The 21,989-nt window shown below is 33.2% G+C and overlaps 1 protein-coding gene across 4 annotated transcripts in view; it reads left to right on the forward strand.

Annotated features, from left to right (window-relative positions):
• The window catches only part of LOC111506553 (solute carrier family 2, facilitated glucose transporter member 1), a 104,777-nt gene that overhangs the window by 73,892 nt on the left and 8,896 nt on the right, over positions 1-21,989 (forward strand). For 3 of the 4 annotated variants that reach the window (XM_023161662.2, XM_023161661.2, XM_023161663.2), the window contains exon 3: positions 19,703-19,801. In XM_023161662.2, coding sequence (XP_023017430.2) covers positions 19,703-19,801 — 99 coding nt within the window. Of the gene's footprint in view, positions 1-11,409; positions 11,673-19,702; positions 19,802-21,989 lie in introns of those variants that run through there. The other variant, XM_023161664.2, reaches the window with a different exon arrangement.

Raw genomic sequence — 21,989 nt, forward strand, 5'->3', positions numbered from 1 at the left:
ACAAAAGCCATTTGTGCGATAATAAATTTCGTATTTTCACACGATATTCTCTTGAAGGAAATGCGTTTCTCAGAAACGTTATTGAATCAAAAATGTAATCATTCATTGTTTCGATACATATTTCTCAATGTGGAACTTCATATAATTTTATATTCGTGTTTCTCCGTTATAAAATCATTCAATATTCGCTAATTTTGTCGTTTGCATGTTAAACTCTCTTAAATCAATAATCTAATTGAATACTAACTAACTAAAGAAAATAATCAAGAAACCGATTTCTACATACAGGTAATAATTAGTCCTGGAAATGTTCATCATGATGAGACACAAAATTGTTCGATGGAGGCTTAGAAACATGCATTACGAACAGATAATCGTGACGAAATTTCATCAATTATTATGCATTATTATGACATTCATGGGATAGCTCTTAACTATTCCTGAAAAACTATCATTATTGAACTCATTACATTATATTTCAATAAATTACATTCCATTCCATTCCATTCCATTGAATTACAATACTTTACATTACATTTTCAAACTTATGTATGTATAAGTCAGCCACGGGTCAGACACTTCATCTCTTAAATATTTTTCAATGGATTTTCGAACTTTTTATATCCTAGTTACTTGTTCCACAAAAAAAAGGAATGCAAAGATTACGTATATTTTTTTATCAGATCTGTCCAGAATGTTGGATGTGAAATTATTATTAGGTTCAGAACTATCATTTTGCAGTCATTTTACGAGTATGTTGTTTTCAATTACTACTGAACCAAAAACTTGATATTTCTCCTTATTGTAGACTCGGGTTCACTATTTTGAAGTTTTATCAGTTTATTAGACAGGTTTAGGTGAAAAGGTAAGAAACTTAAACATGAAACGGTCGGAATTCCATAAAAACAACATCACAATTACGTTATTCTATGGAGGCATAATAGTTATAATAATAATAATAATAATGGCCTTTATTAACCATCCGGGTACAACATGAAATACAATGTAATTAAAAAGCTCCAGTGTAGTTGAAATGATCCCGATCAGTCAAGATTGGTCTTTCTTGGGAAACTGCCACATAAAACAAAAAAAAATAAGGCTGAAGATTACAGATTTGAAACTCTCAAAAAATAATCATGTGATTATCCCTAGAAAATTGAGAATAAATGCTGATTTCTGACTCCGGACATTTTCAATATATGTAAGGAACGCTTTCGAAAGTAGACTGTACTATTGTATGGAACTAGATGGAAGTCATTTCGAAAACTTCCCATTGATATTACTTTAGTTGATTTCCTCATAAATGAGCGACAGCGAAATTTTCTGTTTTTTTATTGAATAAAACTGCAACTTACACACAGATTTGAGCCTCCGAAACGTAAAATTAAGTATCTGTACAACTCTTTTCTTGACAAGGAAAGTCATTAAATACGACAAGTCACTGATAAATGTAACTTTTTTTGTGGTAAAGACAGGGTGACCTAAAACGTATTCATTTTCTACATCTGTATAAAGCTCTCCGTTACGAATTCCGTTTCTTCTTTCCTCCACAAAAAATGACTTTTGTTAGATTACAAATCATACCATGAACTGTTTAAGTAACTTTCAAGAATTTTTATGTTTACTCCACTTCATGACACACCTGATTATATTGTTCTTAATGAATAAAGTAGCCGATAATGCTCAATGAACAGTATTTGACGTTTCCAAATGAACTACTACCTAATGCTCATTCATGTTGGGGCCCTCGTATTTCACTCTTTACGAAATTATTTCTATAGTTTACCAGACTGAAAGAGAGCGAGGCTCGAATTACAGTAACACAGTGAGTGGCTACGTGAATTTGGGCACGTGCCATTCTTCTGTATTTTATGGCTCTCATAAGAGGCAGACATGAGCCTTCTTATAGTTCATATCGCTGCCTAATAAAGTTGAGGTTAAGTTTCTACCTGAGTGCCTTCTAGATATTACCAATATGGGGAGATTATTTCGACCTACATTTTATCCTACAATAAATTATGTTATGGTAAAATTTTCATGAATCTTCAAAGAAACGCTAAGAAATGGACAATGATTTCCATAACAATATTTAGAGTATTTCAGTAATTTTATGACTAGATGAAAATTTCAATTTCCCAAAAAATACTCTGATACCATTTCCTGCATAATCTCTGAATTTGACATAATGTTTTTTTACTGACCCATCTAAGGCCTACCAAATACAAAATTCAGATCATAGGAGCCTAAAAAGTATTTTCATTGAATCAATTCAACATCAGTAACTTTCAGGAAAAAATTATATTTCTATCAAATGTTGAATAATACAACGTGAAAAATTGAAATAAATATATTGTCATTAAACGATTACAAGTTATGAAACTGATTCACTCTGGTTTTTCTTCAATTTTGGCAAAACTTTTTTGAAAGACTGTCTCTATCATCAGAACAAAACAAAAAAAGGAACAAAAATATACTACGGGATCAACGAAAACAATAATAGAAAGGTAGAAAGAAGTAATAAAATCATATGAGAAATCTGACTTGTTTATATACAGAAACCACACATTATAAAAAAAACTATAAGAAACAATGGCATACATTTCCCCAACAAATTCACAGGAATGACGTATCTCTGTTTTAACTTGGTTATTTGAATTTCCATTATATAAATTAAACTTCAGTCATTTATTTGAATTGTTTGATGAGGCAAAAAAGTGAGGGGAAAATACTTCACAAATAGCGGGTGTATATGTCTATGAATAGTTCTCTTCATTCTAACCTTTTACTCTTTTTGGTGTCGCTTAATGTTAATTGTCCATCAAGAAATGTCTCGTATGCAGACAGTAAAAATAAAACAGGATGGAAGAGAGTCTTATATCCATTGGTATCTAATAATAACTAAAAGTCAACAGAGCAGCAGGCAGGATGGGTTTTGCACTATACAGGATGGACCAAAGAGAACGAAACGAGGTCAATTCCTCTTAGAGAAAAATCTCATCGATGACTCTTTTCAACGCTACCCACATTTTTGAATAAATATAATATATATGTTTAAGATATGTTTTTCCGTTAAAAAAACTACCGTCGAAACTTGTGCGAGCTAAGGACTAACGAGGTATTACCTTTCAACGTGTAATTCCTAACACGGATATCAAGAAAAAAATTATCTGCCAAAAATATAATGAATTTAACGGTTTTTTCACTGTTGAAACTAATTGTGTTCATGTTCACCAGAAATTGCTTTACTTTTTCGCTTACGATAAACTTGGAAATCGCTGCTTGTAAAAGTAATAATTATTTCATTTATCAACGTTCCTGACATTGTCATTGATAACCATAGACAATGTTGAACTCAGTGGTAATCTGACTTTCGACAGTATTTGAATTATATCTTTCCTGGTAAATGAATTGGTCAAAGAGGACCAGTTAAGTCGCCTGTGAGGTCATCTGATTTAGGTCGGTTAGATTATCTTGTAGAGTTGAAAATTGCTATTCGTGAAACTCAACTAGCATCTGTGCTAGTGTGTTTCAAAATGTCCGATACTCTTCGAAACATGAACTTTACAACTCTCTAGATAGTCGGATATTGAGTAAACCTCCGAATATTATTTAATTGCGTTTCTCTCCCCTGTTTTGAATGACCACCCTACAAGAATTTCCGTTAATGTTGACTCATAACGGACTTACAACAAATCTCCACAAAATAATCCTCTGAAAATAGTATGCTACTAATGAAGAACAACTGGCGTACTCGTCACTATAGATCGTTCAACTCATAACCCCAATTCGTCGATAACAAGTTATTTCGCGAAACTATATTCAACTAACTTGGTAGGTCCAAAATGAGTTGGTCTATTTGACAAGAAGGGGCTATTATGCTTCACAAACATTCAAACCAAATGAATCTTCTTTGAGGAAATCGATCACTTCAAAACCTGATTCGGCACGCGGAAGGGAGTGTATGCTACCAGTTTTTCAATTTCCTTTTGAAGAATAATTCACCCCGAGGTTAACAGATCATTGTTCATTTTCCTAAATGTAGTGAAGGCCCAATCGGAGGTCAGTCTGTGATCTCCTTCGTCAGGTAGATGAGAAACAGAAATGTGTCTCTTAGGAAAAATATGTCCTGTGATACCTTTCAAGGCAATGCTCTCCTGGTGCTCTCGGTTGAGCTGCCGCCAAAGTTATATCTTTGGACCATCTTTCGAAATATCCTCTACTGTAGCCATAATGGCACACTGAAGAAATTCCAGTTAATTCGTCTATATTTAGGTTGCCGGATGTTCCAGGTGCAGGTTTCCCAAAAACTGCAGTCCTTTTTTCCAATGAGGGCATCTGTAAGTCATTAGATTCAGGCATGATTTTTTGTCTATAGTTTGGATGAGGTAGTTTGTTTTCTCTCCTAATTGAAATTCTGCTTTTGAAGCTCACGAATTTGGTGCAAAGCAGATTCATAAGATATTATGAATCTTGCTGCTCTTGAAGAGACGATAAGTTGCTTCCTGACAGTAGTACCATCTAGTCTCCCAGTTTTGTTGAAGGGATCGGAAGTTGGAAAATTGACAAGCTCTTACGATGGGGAATGTTCCTCCTGACGAAAATCAAGTAGTTTTCATAAAATAGCTCTGAAACAACGCATTTTAAACTTATCATTTCAACCTTTTTCTTTAAAAAAATATTTAAATACTTAAAAAAGAGGAAGAAAATAAAAGCATTTAACATTCAGAGGGATTCGTTTCAATTTCACCTTTTCGCAACATCGGTTATAGCTAATAAAGGACCATGAATCTGTTACCTGTATGAGACAAACAAAGATGACATATTTCAGAGGCCTGCTGTTCTGTTTACTTATGTTCCGAGTTCCGAGACATTCTGTGACATATGATATTTTGTGCACCTAACCTATCTTCCTCTTTATAAATAAATAACAAAACAACTGTTGTTTATGTGGCTTGAGGAGGAGGTATTGAACTATAATTTATATTTTGTCTGAATTATTGATTTATAAAGATAATTTTCTTTTTTTAAAAGTAGAATATCTAAGTACGTATAAATTATTTCAACCTGATATAGGCGGTGTTGCCAATATGTGAATTAGAAGCAAATCCCTTTGAAAATTAAAACCCAACATTTGAAACATCAATTTGAATATTTTTCGAAGTGAATTGTGAAAAACTCATGAATTAAACTCAACTTTATTTTGTTCAAAATTGCATTTGCTATAATAACCCAAATTGAGGAACATTCCCCATTGAACCGATACATGAACAACAATTGGAGTTGAATCAGAATCGGATTATATGACTCATAAAGGGTTTCACGAGAAGCTAGTGGAAAGAGGTTCATCATGGCAAAGCCTCGTTTACTGTGACAAGGTTTTCTACAAGATGTCGCCAGGTATTTCGGATGTTCCGTTAGCGATCAGAGTCATTCTTCCAGCATGTATATCATAACGGACTATCACTTTTACGTGTTATACATCACATAGCAGAGGTTAAGTTGATTACTAACCAATGTACTCGTTAGAAAACAAATTTTAACCAAAACCCTACCATGAGTGTATCCTAGTAATGAATTCTCCCGTGCCCGTTACAATATCCTTTCTCGCATAAAGTAGTGGAGAAAAAAATTGTCGAACTTCCAACCGATGTATTTGATCATATCTTCAATTCTATTTAAGATTCAACAAGATGTATTTGAAAAATTTGAAAGCATGCTTAAATGATTCCCCTCGAAATAAAAATCGGTGGATTTGAGCACTTTTTCAAAACACCAACTGTAAGCTTATTTCATTTTCATTGGTCCTGTACGTAAATATAAATCATACAAAAATATAACGAACTGAATAGTAGATAACCATTTCCAAGGAGTTAGTTTGATAATTTCCAAATTAGAGAAGTAATATCAATTTCACAGCAGAAGTTGCAGACAAAAGTGAAGGTTTTGAATTTTGGAGTTTTTGCTTCATTCCTGGTACCAAAATAAATCTCTTCACCTCTGCCCAAATTCTATCGTGATCATTTCAACGTGGTTTTTATAGTTATAGGAAAAAAGTATGCTCTGTCCAGCATGTAAAAACTTGAAAATCATAATATGGAATCGAATTTAACTATATCTAATAGGAAATATGATTATTTCCACAACTTTGCTTTTTTGGATACTAAACACTAATAGCAAATGACGTTTTCTTCAGTTTCTTGTTTCAAACTTTCGTACGATTATGAGCTTTCTTCCAAAACATGTAAGTTTTAAAACTATTGGAAATAATTGTATTGAGTGATGGAGAAAAAATAATGAATCAAATAGTACACATTTTTGTACCCTACACTTCGACCACATTTCACGAAACACTCCACCTGGATGAGTGATAAGCTATTTCCAGAACTTTTGATAAGAACAGAAAGACAGAAATTGGTATGTTACATTGATTCATCGTTTATCAGATAGCACTGACATTTACTTCATATGTGATTAGGTGATAGGATATATCATGAAATATAAAAATGACACATTCTATGATGAAATGGGGATTCACAAAGGCGTGCATATCCATATTTGCTAATACCTCGTAACGTAACACCGAACATTTTCGACTCGTTACTAGTGACACGGTCCATTTCCGGAAGCCTTGTCAATTAATACGTAACGTAACGGATTGACGTTACGATATAACGCGGCAGACGATATCGAGCGAACATTTGCGATACCTATATACTTGTTTCAACTTGTAACACCTTTTCAATATGATGGCTGATACTGACTGGTGGTGGTTCGGCTTTTCACTGCACGGTACACGTGATATCTCAGGAAAGGCTGCTTATACAGAGTCGCACTAAGGAACGGCAGATTTTTTTTGAATATGCCACTGGGTAGGTCTACAATTTTTTCATGTGGAGTGTAGCAGCTTGCTCAGCTATATCAGTTCTTGACATTCAAAACAATTCAAACCTTAAAATACCGTATATGTACACACCACAGGCTTTAAAACGTACCTGACCACTTTAACCCTGTAACAATGAATCACGCCAGCCGATTGCCGATTGGCCAGCGCGAGGAGGCTTGTTTATTCCACATAATAGAAGCAGATGTGCGTGGTGATCATGCTTTGATCATGCATCTATCATGGTTTGAGTTGCTTTGTTTGTTGGACGGGTATAGTTTAGTTGCCGTTACGTAACATGCTCTCGGTTACGTTACGGGCAATTTGTTACAAATTGATACGCTTCATCTCCCCCATGGGATTAACATTGGTATCCCCTTCTTTATTGAAATCATTATATATTGATAATTTTTTGTGCCTATAATAAAATCTTTCTGTGAAAGTTATGATTATTTATATCTAGAAGAGGTGTGACTAAGAGCTGTCCAAGCTTTTTACAATATCATTTAGTTCTTTTTATTTTATTTTTATAGCATTCCTTGACATGCAATATAATCGAATTCAATTTATCTCTAGTTGAGTTTAATTCGACTCTGATTGATATCATACATATTTATTAACACAAGGAGAAACTTTAGAGTCTTTATCAATTTTATTTCATTTCAAGTTTATTTCCATAGACATTTTGTATTTGCATAAAATGTTATGCACAAGATTTACAGATAATGTGATTAGTTAGGCGAATCAACGGTGTATATTTCAGAATGAATAATGGATTACTTGATCTGATGCAATCCTCGATATATATAATAATAATAATAATAATTAATAAAATAATAATAAATAATAATAAAAAGAATGAATACATACACTTTCAATTCATTATTGAAGAATGCGAGTAAACAAACACAGAGTAAATCCACAAAGGCTAACCTGCGCGTGGATCACTAAAGTTATTATACAATGAATTCTAAAATAAGTAACTAGTTATTCGTAAATATATAGTAAATTTATAAAATATTGGATAAAATATCGGAAAGCAATTAAATAAATAAATAAAATATATGAAATAATTTCACGCTAGTAAACAAACACAATCACATAATATTAAAATACTAATGAGGAAAAAATGAAGAAAATCGATAATACTAATTGAAGCACAGTCACATATATATAACTGATATGCTGAATGGAATTTATAATTTTACAATGATATATTTTGTATGAAAAAAAAAGTGTTAATCTGATGAGATATTTGAAACAGCAAATTGCAAAACTTCAGTATTGCAGCATCGCAGTTAGAGTTTTTTTTTGGTCCCTTGGAAGCTGTCTGACTTGTCCATTTAGCCCAAGTCTCCAGAAAACACTGCAGCTTGGGCTTATAGCGTTTATTCTTCCATCTTCTCATGACACTCATTCCATTAGTCTCGTTTCCTGTACTAGTTTGTACAGGTTCCTTATTGAATGTTCACCATATTCTTCTTGACGTAATTTTGTACGTCCATATATTGCCTGCCTCCTGTGATTCAGTACCTCACATTCGCATAAGATGTATAGAGCTGTTTCTATCCCTTCGTTGCATAATTTGCAGTTGAGGTCTCCGGTGTCCTCAGGTGTCCTCTAAGCGGACAATGACCGGTTAGTAACCCTGTGATTATTCTGAGCCGATCCCTACTATATTGAAGTAGTTCTTCGGTTCTTTTTTCGGAAGGTTTCCTAATGAAGGTTCTACTGTGTTTGTTGCCAGGTACTTTTGTCCAGTACTCTGTGTGCTTCTTATTGGTCCATGTCCTAATCTGGTTTCGTACCAATAATTTTGGTACCCCCAGAGCTGGTTCAGGACCTATATATGAAGTTGATGATCCGTGTCTAGCGCATTTATTAGCATTATCATTTCCTGTGATTCCTGAATGCCCTGGCACCCAGTACAAAGTTAATTTGTTCCTGTTTGCAAGTTCATTCAGTTCTTCGTGGCATTCCCAGACCAGTTTTGATGTCACCTTCGGGTTTGTCAGAGCCCCTAGTGCGCTCTTGCTGTCTATGAAAATATTGATCCGCTCATTTCTTTGAGGTCTCAATTCAAAAAGCCTTTCACACTGCAAGATAGCATACACTTCCGCCTGAAAGACAGATATGTTTAGTCCTGGCAGATAGAGGTAAAACTACTCCTTTCAGGCTTGCAGTACTTTTTTATAAATTTTCAATTGTCGTTACATATTTTGGTACGTTGATCACAAATGTGATGTCAAAACTTGGCGCCCCGGTTTACTTTCAAAAACAGGGTACCGCAACTCAAAAGTTGGAAAATCTACAATTTCTACAGAACTTCTGGCAACGAAAACTTTGTAAAACCATACTTGTTTTACACGATCTTTATTCACAGACTACTACAAAATGCAACTATCGTACAAATAAGTTCGGCGTCGTGAAATATAAAAAAGTAACTGTTTCATCAAGAATATATTAATTTTTCAAGTTGAGTTATTGAATCTAACAATGGTTGAGTAAGGTAACAGGTTGAATTTTGATTCATTGAATGTTGAGTAACATTTTCGAAATTCGGAAGAGACTTGAGAATTCTCACAACCTGCGCGTGCTCTCTAACCGTCTTCTAACGCGCATCTAGTGAGCATGATCGTATCGAAATTTAGAAAGCTCTTCCTACATTCGACAAGCTGTACTCATTTACTCATAATTCAATTGTTTCTACGATGTTTGTCGCCATCTTCAGGGCTACAATAAAAATAGATGTTCTTCGTTTATACTCACTCAAACTGAGTTTGGTGTTGAGGTAAAATGATATTTTTTTATGGATAAAAATGAGGGTTTGTATATGTACATTCAAGCAATTTACTTCTGGCGATATCATTCAGAAGATGGTTTCAAAAAAAAAGTTATTTTGATGAAATGAAAGTTATTCATTCCAAGAAAAATATTTGGAGTTGATGAATAAAAGTCCTCAGCATGAGGTCATAAAACGGTTTCACAAGTTTTAATCATCATCAGAAGTGAGAATCTCCAAAAGTAGATGGGATCGCCGAATTTTGGCATTACATGTGTGATCAGGGCTCAAAATTGAGTATTTTTTTTAAACTAGTGAAACTGAAAATCGAATATTTACCCAGAAAGACATCAAACATACTTGGCTATTGGGACAGTCTGAAGTGAGTATTTGAGATTTCACAAAATAATCATTTTCAACTCCCAAACATGGCAAACAGATTCTTCTGGGCCTGATTGGAATGTAGGAAAAATAGCATATTTGGTATATAAATATTTTTCAATAAATTGATAGATGTAGCCGTTACTACGTGGTAGGAAATCATGATGAAGAAAAGAGAATTGAAAACTTTCTATAATTTTTACCACTTTTATTTGTAACTAACGTTACTGCAGTTTCGTCCTGTAAGGACATTTTCAAACTTATACGTTAAACTCTAGCTCAAGCTAGTTTAACGTATAAGTTTGAAAATGTCCATATAGGACGAAACATAGAAAATTTTGAATATTTTTCAATTTAACTTTGGACTGATAGAAAAATAACGAATTTTTGTAGGGGTAAGCGTGCTTAGTCCCCGTATGAAACTTCTGGAAGACTGGAGACTTCGAACTAGATTCATCTTCTAAAAGTATCAAACTAGATGACGGTTATTGTATTTATCATACAGTTCAACAAACAAGTAGATATACAAGAATAAATAATAATACAATATGACTCACTGTGTTGAATTTTGTAATAGTTGAAAAAGTCACAATGCTCTTTCCACAGGAATGAACATTGGCAAATTTAGACTCCGTAATATTATCCAAGTTGGTCGTTTTGAACTGGGAGATGTTTTTTCGAGCGAGATTCATCTTCGAGAAGTATCAAACTAGATATAATTTGATAACGGTTATTGTATTTATCATACAGTTCAACAAACAAGTATACAAGAACAAATAATAATACAATATGAATTGAGCTAGATTCATCTTCGAGAAGTATAAAAAAAAATTGTTTAAAATCTGTATTTTTGTTAACCAGCTGTCGCACCCCTACGAACGACAACCTTCAGAAGTTGAAACTTGTGCGAGCTAAGGGTTAACGAGGTCTTACCTTTTAACGTGTGATTCCTAACACTGGTAGCAAGTGAAAATCGATCGTTCAGACTAGGGCTTGAACCACCGACCAACACGGCAGTAAATTCGAGTGAGTGAACAAAGCACCCATGTCGAACCGCCTGGCTACCGACCGACCTAACTAGATATAATTTGATAACGGTTGTTGTATCTATCATACAGTTCAACAAACAAGTATAAAAGAATAAATGATAATACAATATAAATAAATCTCTGTGTTAAATTTCATAATAGTTGAAAAAATCACTATGTTCGTTCCACAGGAATGAACATTCGCAAGGTTAGACTCCGCAATATTATCCAAGTTGGTCGTTATAATACCTGATAAAGCGAGATAACGATATGTAGGAAAGGAAATACGTCGAGTGAGCCCCTCACACGCCTTCAGTTTTGGCCAATGGAAAGCCAAGTATAAAATACTTTCGAGGCTGGTTCTCGACCAGTATAGTGCTACTAGAGGGGACACACATTCAAGAACTTTAGCTTGAATAGGAAGCTGACTATCCAGCGGTTGTGCGTGTAGTTATTGCCAGCAGGGTGAAATAAAAGTTTCGCTTTTGATTTTTCGAATCAAGGACCAATTTATTGGAGAAGGATGGGAAAAGGAGGAGAAAAATTTATTTCTGACACAAACCTCGAAACAGGCCTTCCTCCAAAAAGCAAAGGAGAAGCGGTGAGTGAATTAAATTTATGAAATAATTTTGATAATTTGGTTATTGTTTGTTTACTTAATCTATTAAATTAATCGATATATCTCGCGTTATGGCATTTCTCTCATGTATAAGTTGAAATCATTTTGAATTTTGAAGTATTTTTCCTAGAAAACTTGGTCCTGTTTGAAATATATTGTGAGTGACATTCGTTTTTTTTCTCATCGCTGCTTCATTTTTGTATACTTTTTCAAGTAATATTTTTCATTTCCTCTAATGAATTACTACATACCAAATAATTTCTGTTGAAATCAATATCCATAATGGGAAATAGTTATTTCAATTGTTGTGTTTTTCCCGCCTGTATCTGAAAGAAACATAGGTGGGTATTCTACAAATTTTTACATTTTAATGGAAAAATATAAAATCAAATGAAGCATATGGACCCTTTCACAATTTTTTTCATACGTGTCTTATTTGACTTACCTTCCCCTAATCTCTGATATCAGTGAACTCAATCTACTGCTTCTCAATATTATACAATTAGTGAAATTTGTTGAGCCAGCACCGGAAATTTGAAAGTAAATCAAAGTTGAATGAGTGCATTTCTCAATTTTTTTAAATATGTCAAAGTGGACTTGCTTCCTAACACCTAGAATAAGTGATCCATTTCCGCAATTGAATCAATAGGTCAAGATCCTCTGGATTTTTCTTGATTTTCTTCATTTATAATAGTTTCATCGACAACTAACACAGATATATTTATTTATATTAGACGGAAAACTTCTCATTTCGTTAAAATCATAATCTACTTGACTTGTGATTTTTGAACTTAGGACACATTCTATGTATGATAAATCTGTATGTGTCATTTTATGATATGTTTTCTTGTTAGAACAGATGAATTGAAACAACTTTAATGCTAAACATTTTCTAATCGACGTCAAAAGGTCATTGACTACGATTACTTTACTTTAAGTATGATTTTTATGCGGTACTTTAAATAAATTACAATACAATATGCTGTTTATGATCAAAACGTAAGGTTGTTGAGGTTGTGGGTCAATAAATTCAGTTTGAATATCTACTACTTGGGCGAATATTGTTTGAAAGTATCAGGTGATTAAATTGGGCAAAATACCTAATAAATATGATTATATCAGTGTATCCCAATTTCCCACCGTATTGTCAATGGGAAATAATTCAAAGAGTCATACATTTTTTCATAAACAAGTCTTTTTGACTAAACTGTTTTCATTTTACCAGTTCATTTGATAACAACTCTGATCAAATACCTATCCTCATCTGATGAATATCCAGTTTTCTATAAGAATACATGATTACAAAGTTAATCAAAGTTTTATTCAAAAGACGTTACAGGTTTGAACATTTTTGACACAGTTGTTCTCAATTCATTGATGGTATTCAATGATTCTAAAACACAAAAGCCAAATTTGTTAATTATGAAATTATTTTTCTTTCTATTCTCGTCTTTGTGGTATTTCAATCAAGTTGATTATTGGTTTACCTTAACTCATGGCCTCCTACCTTTCAGTCGATGTTAAAAGTGATTTATCACGATTTAGTAGGTAGTCGAAATTAATCCCGGGCTTTCAGAAAAATGAACACAAGAATCTCAATATGGGTGTTCTTTTGTTGAACACACTGATTCTAATCAAGTTGAGAAAAGTGAGAAATGGAGGTCAAAATTGAAATATTACATAAGAGTGACTAAAGCAAAATTGAAAGTTTCATTATCGGTTTCATACCTCTGACGATAAAAAGTAACAAAAATCACAGTTTGAATAATTTAAGACTTGGCATTGGGTACAGTGGATAAAATACTTAATAAAATGAATTGATTTTAGATAGCTGAACTATTTTAAATTTTATGTAAAGGAACCAGTTCATACCGCTTTATTATCGATAAGGCATAAACACCAATACAATATATAAATGAAATTCATTTTAATTAGTGGACTATTCCATTATATGCGAACACCACATCATATCAGCAAGATATTGTATAATGATTTCCGGCATATGCCACTACATTTCATTACCAGATCGATATTCCAGTTTGTGTCATTATGTAATTCGTCATTCATGCATATAAATCTATTCTAATTTCAAACTTGAAAGAGTTCAGGCAATTTTTTGCCACATTTTCTGAATTAGTAGTTATAGGATAATGAATAAACTAGAAGTAAATCATGTAGACATATCTGTTTCATTCTTCAGTTATAATATAAATTACATATCATTATATTTTAAGTGTCCAAGTAGTCCTAGTCTATTCATTGAATGCATTTCTGAGAAAGTTATTGACCTAAAGGTATATATATGTATCCAAAATATCAGAGAAATCTGTTCAAAAATCTGTTTGAAATCTATTTTTCCTTCAACACCCCTACGACCAAAAACTCTCAAAAGGCGAAACTTGTTCGAGCTAAGGATTAAAGCGGTCTTACCTTTCAACGTGTGAAATCCTAGCACGGGATGGACGTTAGTAAGTGAAAATCGATCGTTTGGCCTTGCGGTTCGAACTACCAGTTCACCCAACGGTCGATTGAGTGAGTGAAGTAAACCACCCACGTCAACCGGCTACCGTATGTTTTTCTTATATACCATCATTGCAAAAACAACTCTTCAAAGACCTTTTCATCTGTTTTGTTTCATAACCGATATCAATATAACAATTTTGAAAGATATCTCTTAACCGATGATTTCGTTTGCTAAGGCATATGTTCCTCTTCTTATTGTTCTGTAGAATTAACCTATAGCAAACTTCAATTATTATGATAAACTTCAATTGGGAGTTCTTCATGAGCTTAAGTCTACTCACACCAAATGTATGTGTGAGTTAATATGAATGCCCAGGCTTCCACTCACATGTGAATTACTTGCATATATGTATAATAGATCATAAACTGATATTTCATGAACATGTAACCTACAAACTGAAACTCATATATCCCCATAGACAATATTTAGATGTAGATGTCAACAAAATGCTATATGATTCATTAGTTTCATCTCATTTCAACCACCGTGGCTTTGTTTATCATTCATGTTTAGACAACACCGATGAACAAAAGTTCATAACTCATGCATCTACAATTTCACACAAATTAAGCAGATTTGAAGTGGTTGAATATGTTGAATCGTAGACGTTTTCATTCAACATGCAAATTCTTCAAAATCTATACTTATAAATGAGAAAGTTACTTACTTAATACTAACTCATTCATCTCGGTTTCTCTGTACTGGTGAGTCCTAGGAAGCTAAAATTCGGTATATAAGTAGGTGGTTCTCAGGTCTTAGATAAACACTAAGAAAGAATTGTCAAATATTCCAACTGGGGCGCCCCCGTGAGGGTAAAAGGGGCGCATATGTAAATTACCTATTCCACACTGTTTCTCCATACCGCTATATTTTTGGAGGCTGAAATTTTGTATGGATGTTCGCTTTATATTGTAGATGTGCAAACTTTTTCCCCGCGGGTGCCAGCCGCGGAGGAATTTTTTCATCTTTGTTTTTCCATGCCCTTATATTCCCGGTGGATGAATTTATACTCAGTATCAGCATTCACCCGTGCGGAGCCAGGGCAGGTTGCTAATGATCAAATATAGGAGTCCTCCCTACTTATATGGACATTTGTCTTATAGAAACAGGTGTCCCTCAATTTGCGTATTAAGGTAGTGTTAAACATTCATGTACATAAAAAGGGAATATTCAAACGACCTTTTTCCTATAATATCTCCTCCACAATAAATTATTCCTATAAATGAAAGAACAATTGTCTTAACATGTCAAGAACTGTTTTTAAAAGCACGTTTAAATACCATCTGCTCAGCATTCAGAATAACTAATTTCGCGGCAAGAATCCTGAAAAAAGTTTCAGCTATTCATAAATATCTATGTAATGACTTCTTTCCTCTTCTTATTTTCCTTTCTTCTTTCATTCTCTCCAAGCCCTAATACAATATTTTATTTTTATACATAGAGCAGATGCTAATGCAAATTCGTGATCTGAACCAAAAGCCATTTGCACATTTTAAACAAAGTGTATTTTTTTTTAAATTTTTTTTGTTTTGTTTTCTTGTTATCTACGTTGGGCGATAAAATTTATTATCATTAATAATGGTGAGAATTTGGAGTATAAACGAAAAGAGAAGATACAAAACGCAAATTGATTAATTTAAAACCAAACTCAGCTCATCTAGATATTCGGCCATCCAAGGGTGCCCTTTTGAACCAATTTGATTTTATGTGTATCCGTCTGTTAACGTTTAAGGTATATCTTCATAAAAAGTTGAATTTCTTCGAATATTCGATAGGCAGCTTTGTTTTTATAACGTATGCTGCTGTTTCACTCATCAGACTTGATTCATTTCTGTAAGAGTTCACTTCAAAATTTCTGGACAGTACCAGAATCAGTCCATTCACTTGGTTATAATATGAGCCACAATAACCTACTCCGTGTCACGTTTTCTTGATAAAGCCTTGCCTTTTGATAACGAATGTTACTGATTTTACGTTCAACTCCCAACCAAACTGTTTTAGACCGACGAAATTGTTTCTTTCATTTTTATGTCATAATGTTTCACCACAGCAAGGCTACGGCCTTCTGAAATATATCTGGCGAAGCATCAGAAAATAAGCTGTAACTTTCTGGTAAACAGTTACGGAGGAGTTTTTGTATGAAACTGAAATATAAATTCTAATTATATAAAAACAAGTAAAGCTGGGGCACCAGTCAACTTAATAATAACACTGATGATAATCAAACATGACTCAACCTCTGACGGAAGTACCAATCTCTTACGAAGGTTCGAAATTGATCCATACTTCAATCTAGCAGACCACTATTATAATCTTCATGCAGTCATTGTTTACTGTGGTTCTGGCATTATTACGCATTGGTCAAAGACGAAACGGACTGGTTCAAGTTTGACTCTAAGTGTTCTGGAGACACTCTACATTTTGTTTTATCAAAGAGAGGACATTGGCAGATCGAAATCTTCAGATAATGTAGTGCTGCAAGTTTTTCCGGGTTTTCCTGCAGCTGAGAAAGCAAAAGCGCCACTGCGCGCTCCGGGGGAGCGCCAAAGAATTTTTGTTGTTGTGTCATAATTTCATGATTTGTAATACTTTCTTCTTTAATATAGGTTATTTGTGTGAATGTAATTCTAATATTGATTAAGAATTGGTATGGAATCTAATCAGGCTGCAGATCATAGAATGTGATTTCATTTGTCAAGAAGACCGCAAATATCCTACGACTGGTAGGCATAACTGTCAGTTTTTGTTTAAACTTCTTCCGCACTTCTAACCGACTGATTGCAGACATGATTGCTATTATCGGCATCTGAAATCCAACAGGTTTGAAAATATCAAAGAATTGTCGATACGCCGCGCCGCCGCCGTCCAATTATTTAAAACCTTGATAGTTCGACCTTGCGACATGAGAGAGATTTTTACTTGGAATTAGTTTTCGTTTCCCACTAGCTTTGTTCAACCTTCAGTTTTCGATTGTTCATTTCATTTTTATATTCGTATTCAATTGATCCTGTGATAATGCCAGACATCCACTAACATAACTGTTATTATGAAATCACTTGGCCATCGCTAGATTCAGTCATAATTCTTCGAATCCATTCATCAGCTTGAGATTTGTGACGTCTCTGAAAAAAATCGTAGCATATATCTATGTACTTGATCACATCCACAACGTCATTCGTGGATTTGGCTTCTAAGAACTTTTTCCATTTTGATGTTTGAGCAGCACATAAATCCCTATTAAGAATGTAGAATTATCATCAGTATTATAATCGTATCTTCAGTCTGGAACTGAAACCTTTCAGGCATGGATATTATTGAAGAAAGTTGTGCATATGTGAATTCTCAGAATACAAACAGAAATAAAGAAATAAATAAGCAAACGAATGATAAAGAAACTGTTTAGATATGCCTGTAGATTATTCACAGATTTGCTTTATTCATATGCTGAGCAAAATGAAGATATATACTTAATCTAAAACACTCTCCCGAAAGAACAAACTTGTATACGAACATTTCGTCTGCTACTGCGGCAGATACTTCCAGTGTTCCTTATAATCGTGACTGCGGTCGTGAGAGCCTATTTTCTAATACTGATACATTCTTATGGTGGTAAAAAATATTAAAAACTTTTCTTTTGCATTTTTCATTAACAATTGAAACCAGCTTTCAAAGAGGCATCATTCTTTGTTACAATGTAACATATGAAACAGAATTTTGTTCAGTATCATGTAGATATTTGTCTTATCTGCCATTAGTTTTCATATTTTCAGTTTTATCATTCCACTTTCGGTTTATTTGATTTCGGTAATCGATAGCGATTTACCAAAGTCTACAAATGGGAATTTCACCTCGTAGCAATCGGAAATCAAACAAATTTACAATATAAATAAAACCTCACGTTGTATCGTTCAATATTGGATAAACTTTATAATTCACAAATATTTGTGTAAAACAACATCGCTTGTTACATGAAGTGTTATAAATAGTGAAGGCGCAGAAGTTGAAAAATATTTTTCCTTACAAATATATGACCAAATTGACGTTGAGTATGTTATCAAGTAAAAACTGAAAGTTAGTTAATAAAATTAGCAGCGACTCTTGTCTCAAGCAAGAAACATATTTCCTATTCATTGAATTGAATGAGATTCAATAACTAATTACTTATAAAATCAAGAGTCTCGTTGAGACCTGACATTCACTTTTATTTAAATGTTGACTATGAATTATGTTTCGTTTGTTACTATGGGACTGTGTCTTACTGACTATGCTGCTTTTGCTACGCGTGATAATATTTTGTTTGATTCTGACTGGTTGATCAGAATTTTTATAGAAAATTTTGTGATTATCCAGACATTACTCAGGATATTCTATTCAATTCAAACTTTTTCTACCTCCAAGTCAGACTATACAGTAATACAAATAAAAATCAGTTCGAATAGTATTTGACGTCACCAAATCCTTGAACAAACAATAAAATTCGCGTAATCAAACCGACAGAATGATGAAATTGCGTAGTTTTTCAAATGGATGACTCTGAAAGTCATGCTCTGCTGAAAACCTGATAATATATCAACAGTATTTTAGATAAAACTCGATACACTTGTCTGAAAAATTCTCTGACTTGTACCTGAACTGATATTCGTTTTATGTCGAACATTCAGGGTATACTTTATGTGCTAAAGGCTTGTTCACATGAAGCGTTTAATGCGCAAGTAGAGTAGCGCGGTTGCATTTCGATTGCGCCCAGGTGATGCTTTTTATGGGTGATTTTACGCGTGAGTTTAACTAGGACGAATCACAAGTATTCAATATGAAATCACAAAAAGTGGTTATGTATTGTCATGGAATCGACGCGAGCAAAGAGAAAACCTCTTCTACATAATGGAATGTTTCAAAGTATAACTCTTTCCTGCTCTGAAGGTTTCAACTTTCATTTGGAATAATCTGGAAGTTATCACGTTCTAATTTTGAAATTTTCTGAATACGTCTATCCGCAGCAACTGGCATAAGTCTGGATGGAACTAGAGCCCAAAAATCGATGCATTCATCACAAACGATTATATTATGCGTCGTTTTAAGTGTAATCAAACTGTTGATACAGATACTGAAAATTTTGTGATAATCTTGAATGTAGAACCAATTGTAAATGTAAAATAGACCTGGCTGGTTTTTCTCCAATAAAAAACTTACAATAGCTGATATCGATTATGATATTAACCCATGGTCAGGGACTTTCAAATGTTCCACATGGTTTTATTTAATTGAGAGACTGATTTCGAAGATTTTCTTCATTTTTGATGAATGGAATTAAACATGTTGTTTCAGCATGGATTTCAATTTCATTAAATCGCTTACGCAATATTTCTCCATTCATGAGCTGCCGGGTACAAAAATAAACCGACATATGTAGGCAAATTCTATTTATGTACTCCGGCGTGCCGAAAGAATAATATTTGCAGTTTTATTTATAGGTGACTATTCTTTTCAGGGATTCAATGGCAGGCTTGCCTTCGCGATTGCAGCCTCAGCATTGGGTTCATCGTTTCAACATGGGTACAACACAGGAGTCCTCAATAATCCAAAAACGGTGAGTAATTTACTAGAACTCTATTTCATCGATCGAATCAATGAAGTCTTCTTCTGGGAAGTATTCAGAAATAGCTTAGAATTTTCACAACAATTTTATTTGTGATGCGTTTCGCAACATGGTGGCTTCATCAGTCACTGATGCATCAAACTATTATACAATAAAACAGGTAAATATTTTGAAAAATCAATCACAATACAAACAGTTAAAATATTGACCTTTTATGTCCAAACTGAATTATATAAATCAATGATTTTGGTCAACTTGACGACCAATTTTTAGTGCTGTCCTGTACACTTTGTCTGGTGGTTTGATAACAACTATATCAGATATGTACCGGTCAAAAAACAATTCGTTTACTCGTAAATAATGAGCTGGAGATAATTTGTATTGGATTATTTCATATCGAATCAACAATTTTTACTCTTTTGAAATGCTATCGAAGACCGTAGATTGCAGAATACTTTGTTATCTGCAATTCATATATTTGGAATAGATTAGATAATATTCAATGAATTTTGTTGAGAACAAAAAAATGTTGCTAACAATTGACAAGACATGTTTGACTAAATGGGCTTATTTCATAATAAAAAAGATTTAAGAGTACACTCATATACATATGATAATGATGCATATTGTTTAAATAATTTAAAAATTACTTTTCTATTTTAAAAGGTTTCTCATTTCAGATAATATTTAAGAACGAAATTTCAAAAATGTTTCAAAATTGGAACTGTCTCTAATGACTTACGAAGTTTCCATTGATTCGACTTAAAAATATACCACCAAATTGACGTTGAGTATGTTATCGAGTATAAACTGAAAGTTACTTAATAAAATTCTCAGTAACTCTTGTCTCAAGCAAGAAACATATTTCCTGTCCATTGAATTGAATGAGATTCAATAACTAATTACTTATAAAATCAAGAGTCTCGTTAAAACATAGACATGACATTCACTTTTATTTAAATGTCGACTATGAATTATGTTTCGTTTGTTACTATGGGAGTGTGTCTTATTGACTATGCTGCTTCTGCTACACGTGATAATATGTTGTTTGATTCTCACTGGTTGATCGGAATTTTCAAAGAAAATGTTGTGATTATCTAGACATCAGGATATTCCATTCTATTCAAATGTTTTCTACCTTCAAGTCAGTTACTGGACTATACAGTAATACAGATAAAAATCAGTTCGAACAGTATTTGGCGTCACCAAATCCTTGAACAAACAATAAAATTCGGTTGCTTTCTTCTTCTTCCTGTTCAATATTCCACATATTTATATATCTATGTACGTGACATGTTACAGAAAGTATATAATATTTATAAGCAATATTGGATTGTTTTACTATTCAGCTTCAAAGAGGTCAATTAATTTTGAAATTTAAACATTCAACATTATGAATCATAAAATAAACTAATAAAAAAAACTATGAATCCATTTTCAGATCAGTCAATTTGCTTCCTCAAGTTATACGAAATCAGGCAATATACAAGGTAACTTATGAATGGGTTCAATTGTTGAAGAAATTTCATCTAGCATGTTTCGTAAATGCTGAGTGGATCTATAAATATATTTCGTGTTTCGAATTAATTTTAAAAATCTGTGAATAAATGTGCAAAATATGCCCAATTATAATCTATCAATGTCCAGTTAAGACTGATTACCTTCCAACCATTCGTGGTGTACTATATAAATTGATTATTAATTTGTGAAGAAAGAGGAAACTTAATGTTCATTTCTATTGTTCCATTCATAATGAAGGTAAATAAATAGAAGAAGAAATGGTCCATGACACGAATATTGATCAGTGCTGAGTCAACTTCGAGTACATGCTATTTTAACAGTACTCGTACATATAAAGTAATAAGTGCAATAAGTTATGTGTTCTCCTTTTTTATTGATTTTAAGTTTGAATGGATGTAAATATATCTTTGTAAATATCGAATTTGATCATCAAAGAAAACATTTCCAAATTATACTTCAGAAATGTTGGATGGTAATTATTATCAGTTCGATATATATGCATAGTTTTACTGAGGTGAACTTTTGATAATAGTTCTTCCATTTCGATAGATCTGTGTTTGACTACAAACATTCTTAGCTGTAATTCTCAAAATGTTCTGAAAGTATAAGGTTGTATACAAATAGTAACAAAGTCAAATACTTTGGCAATTGTTTCTCA

This window comes from Leptinotarsa decemlineata, unplaced genomic scaffold, assembly GCF_025532065.1.
Source record: "Leptinotarsa decemlineata unplaced genomic scaffold, Ldec_3_MD MMD2_P_RNA_scaffold_5, whole genome shotgun sequence".
NCBI classification, from domain to species: Eukaryota; Metazoa; Arthropoda; class Insecta; order Coleoptera; family Chrysomelidae; genus Leptinotarsa; species Leptinotarsa decemlineata.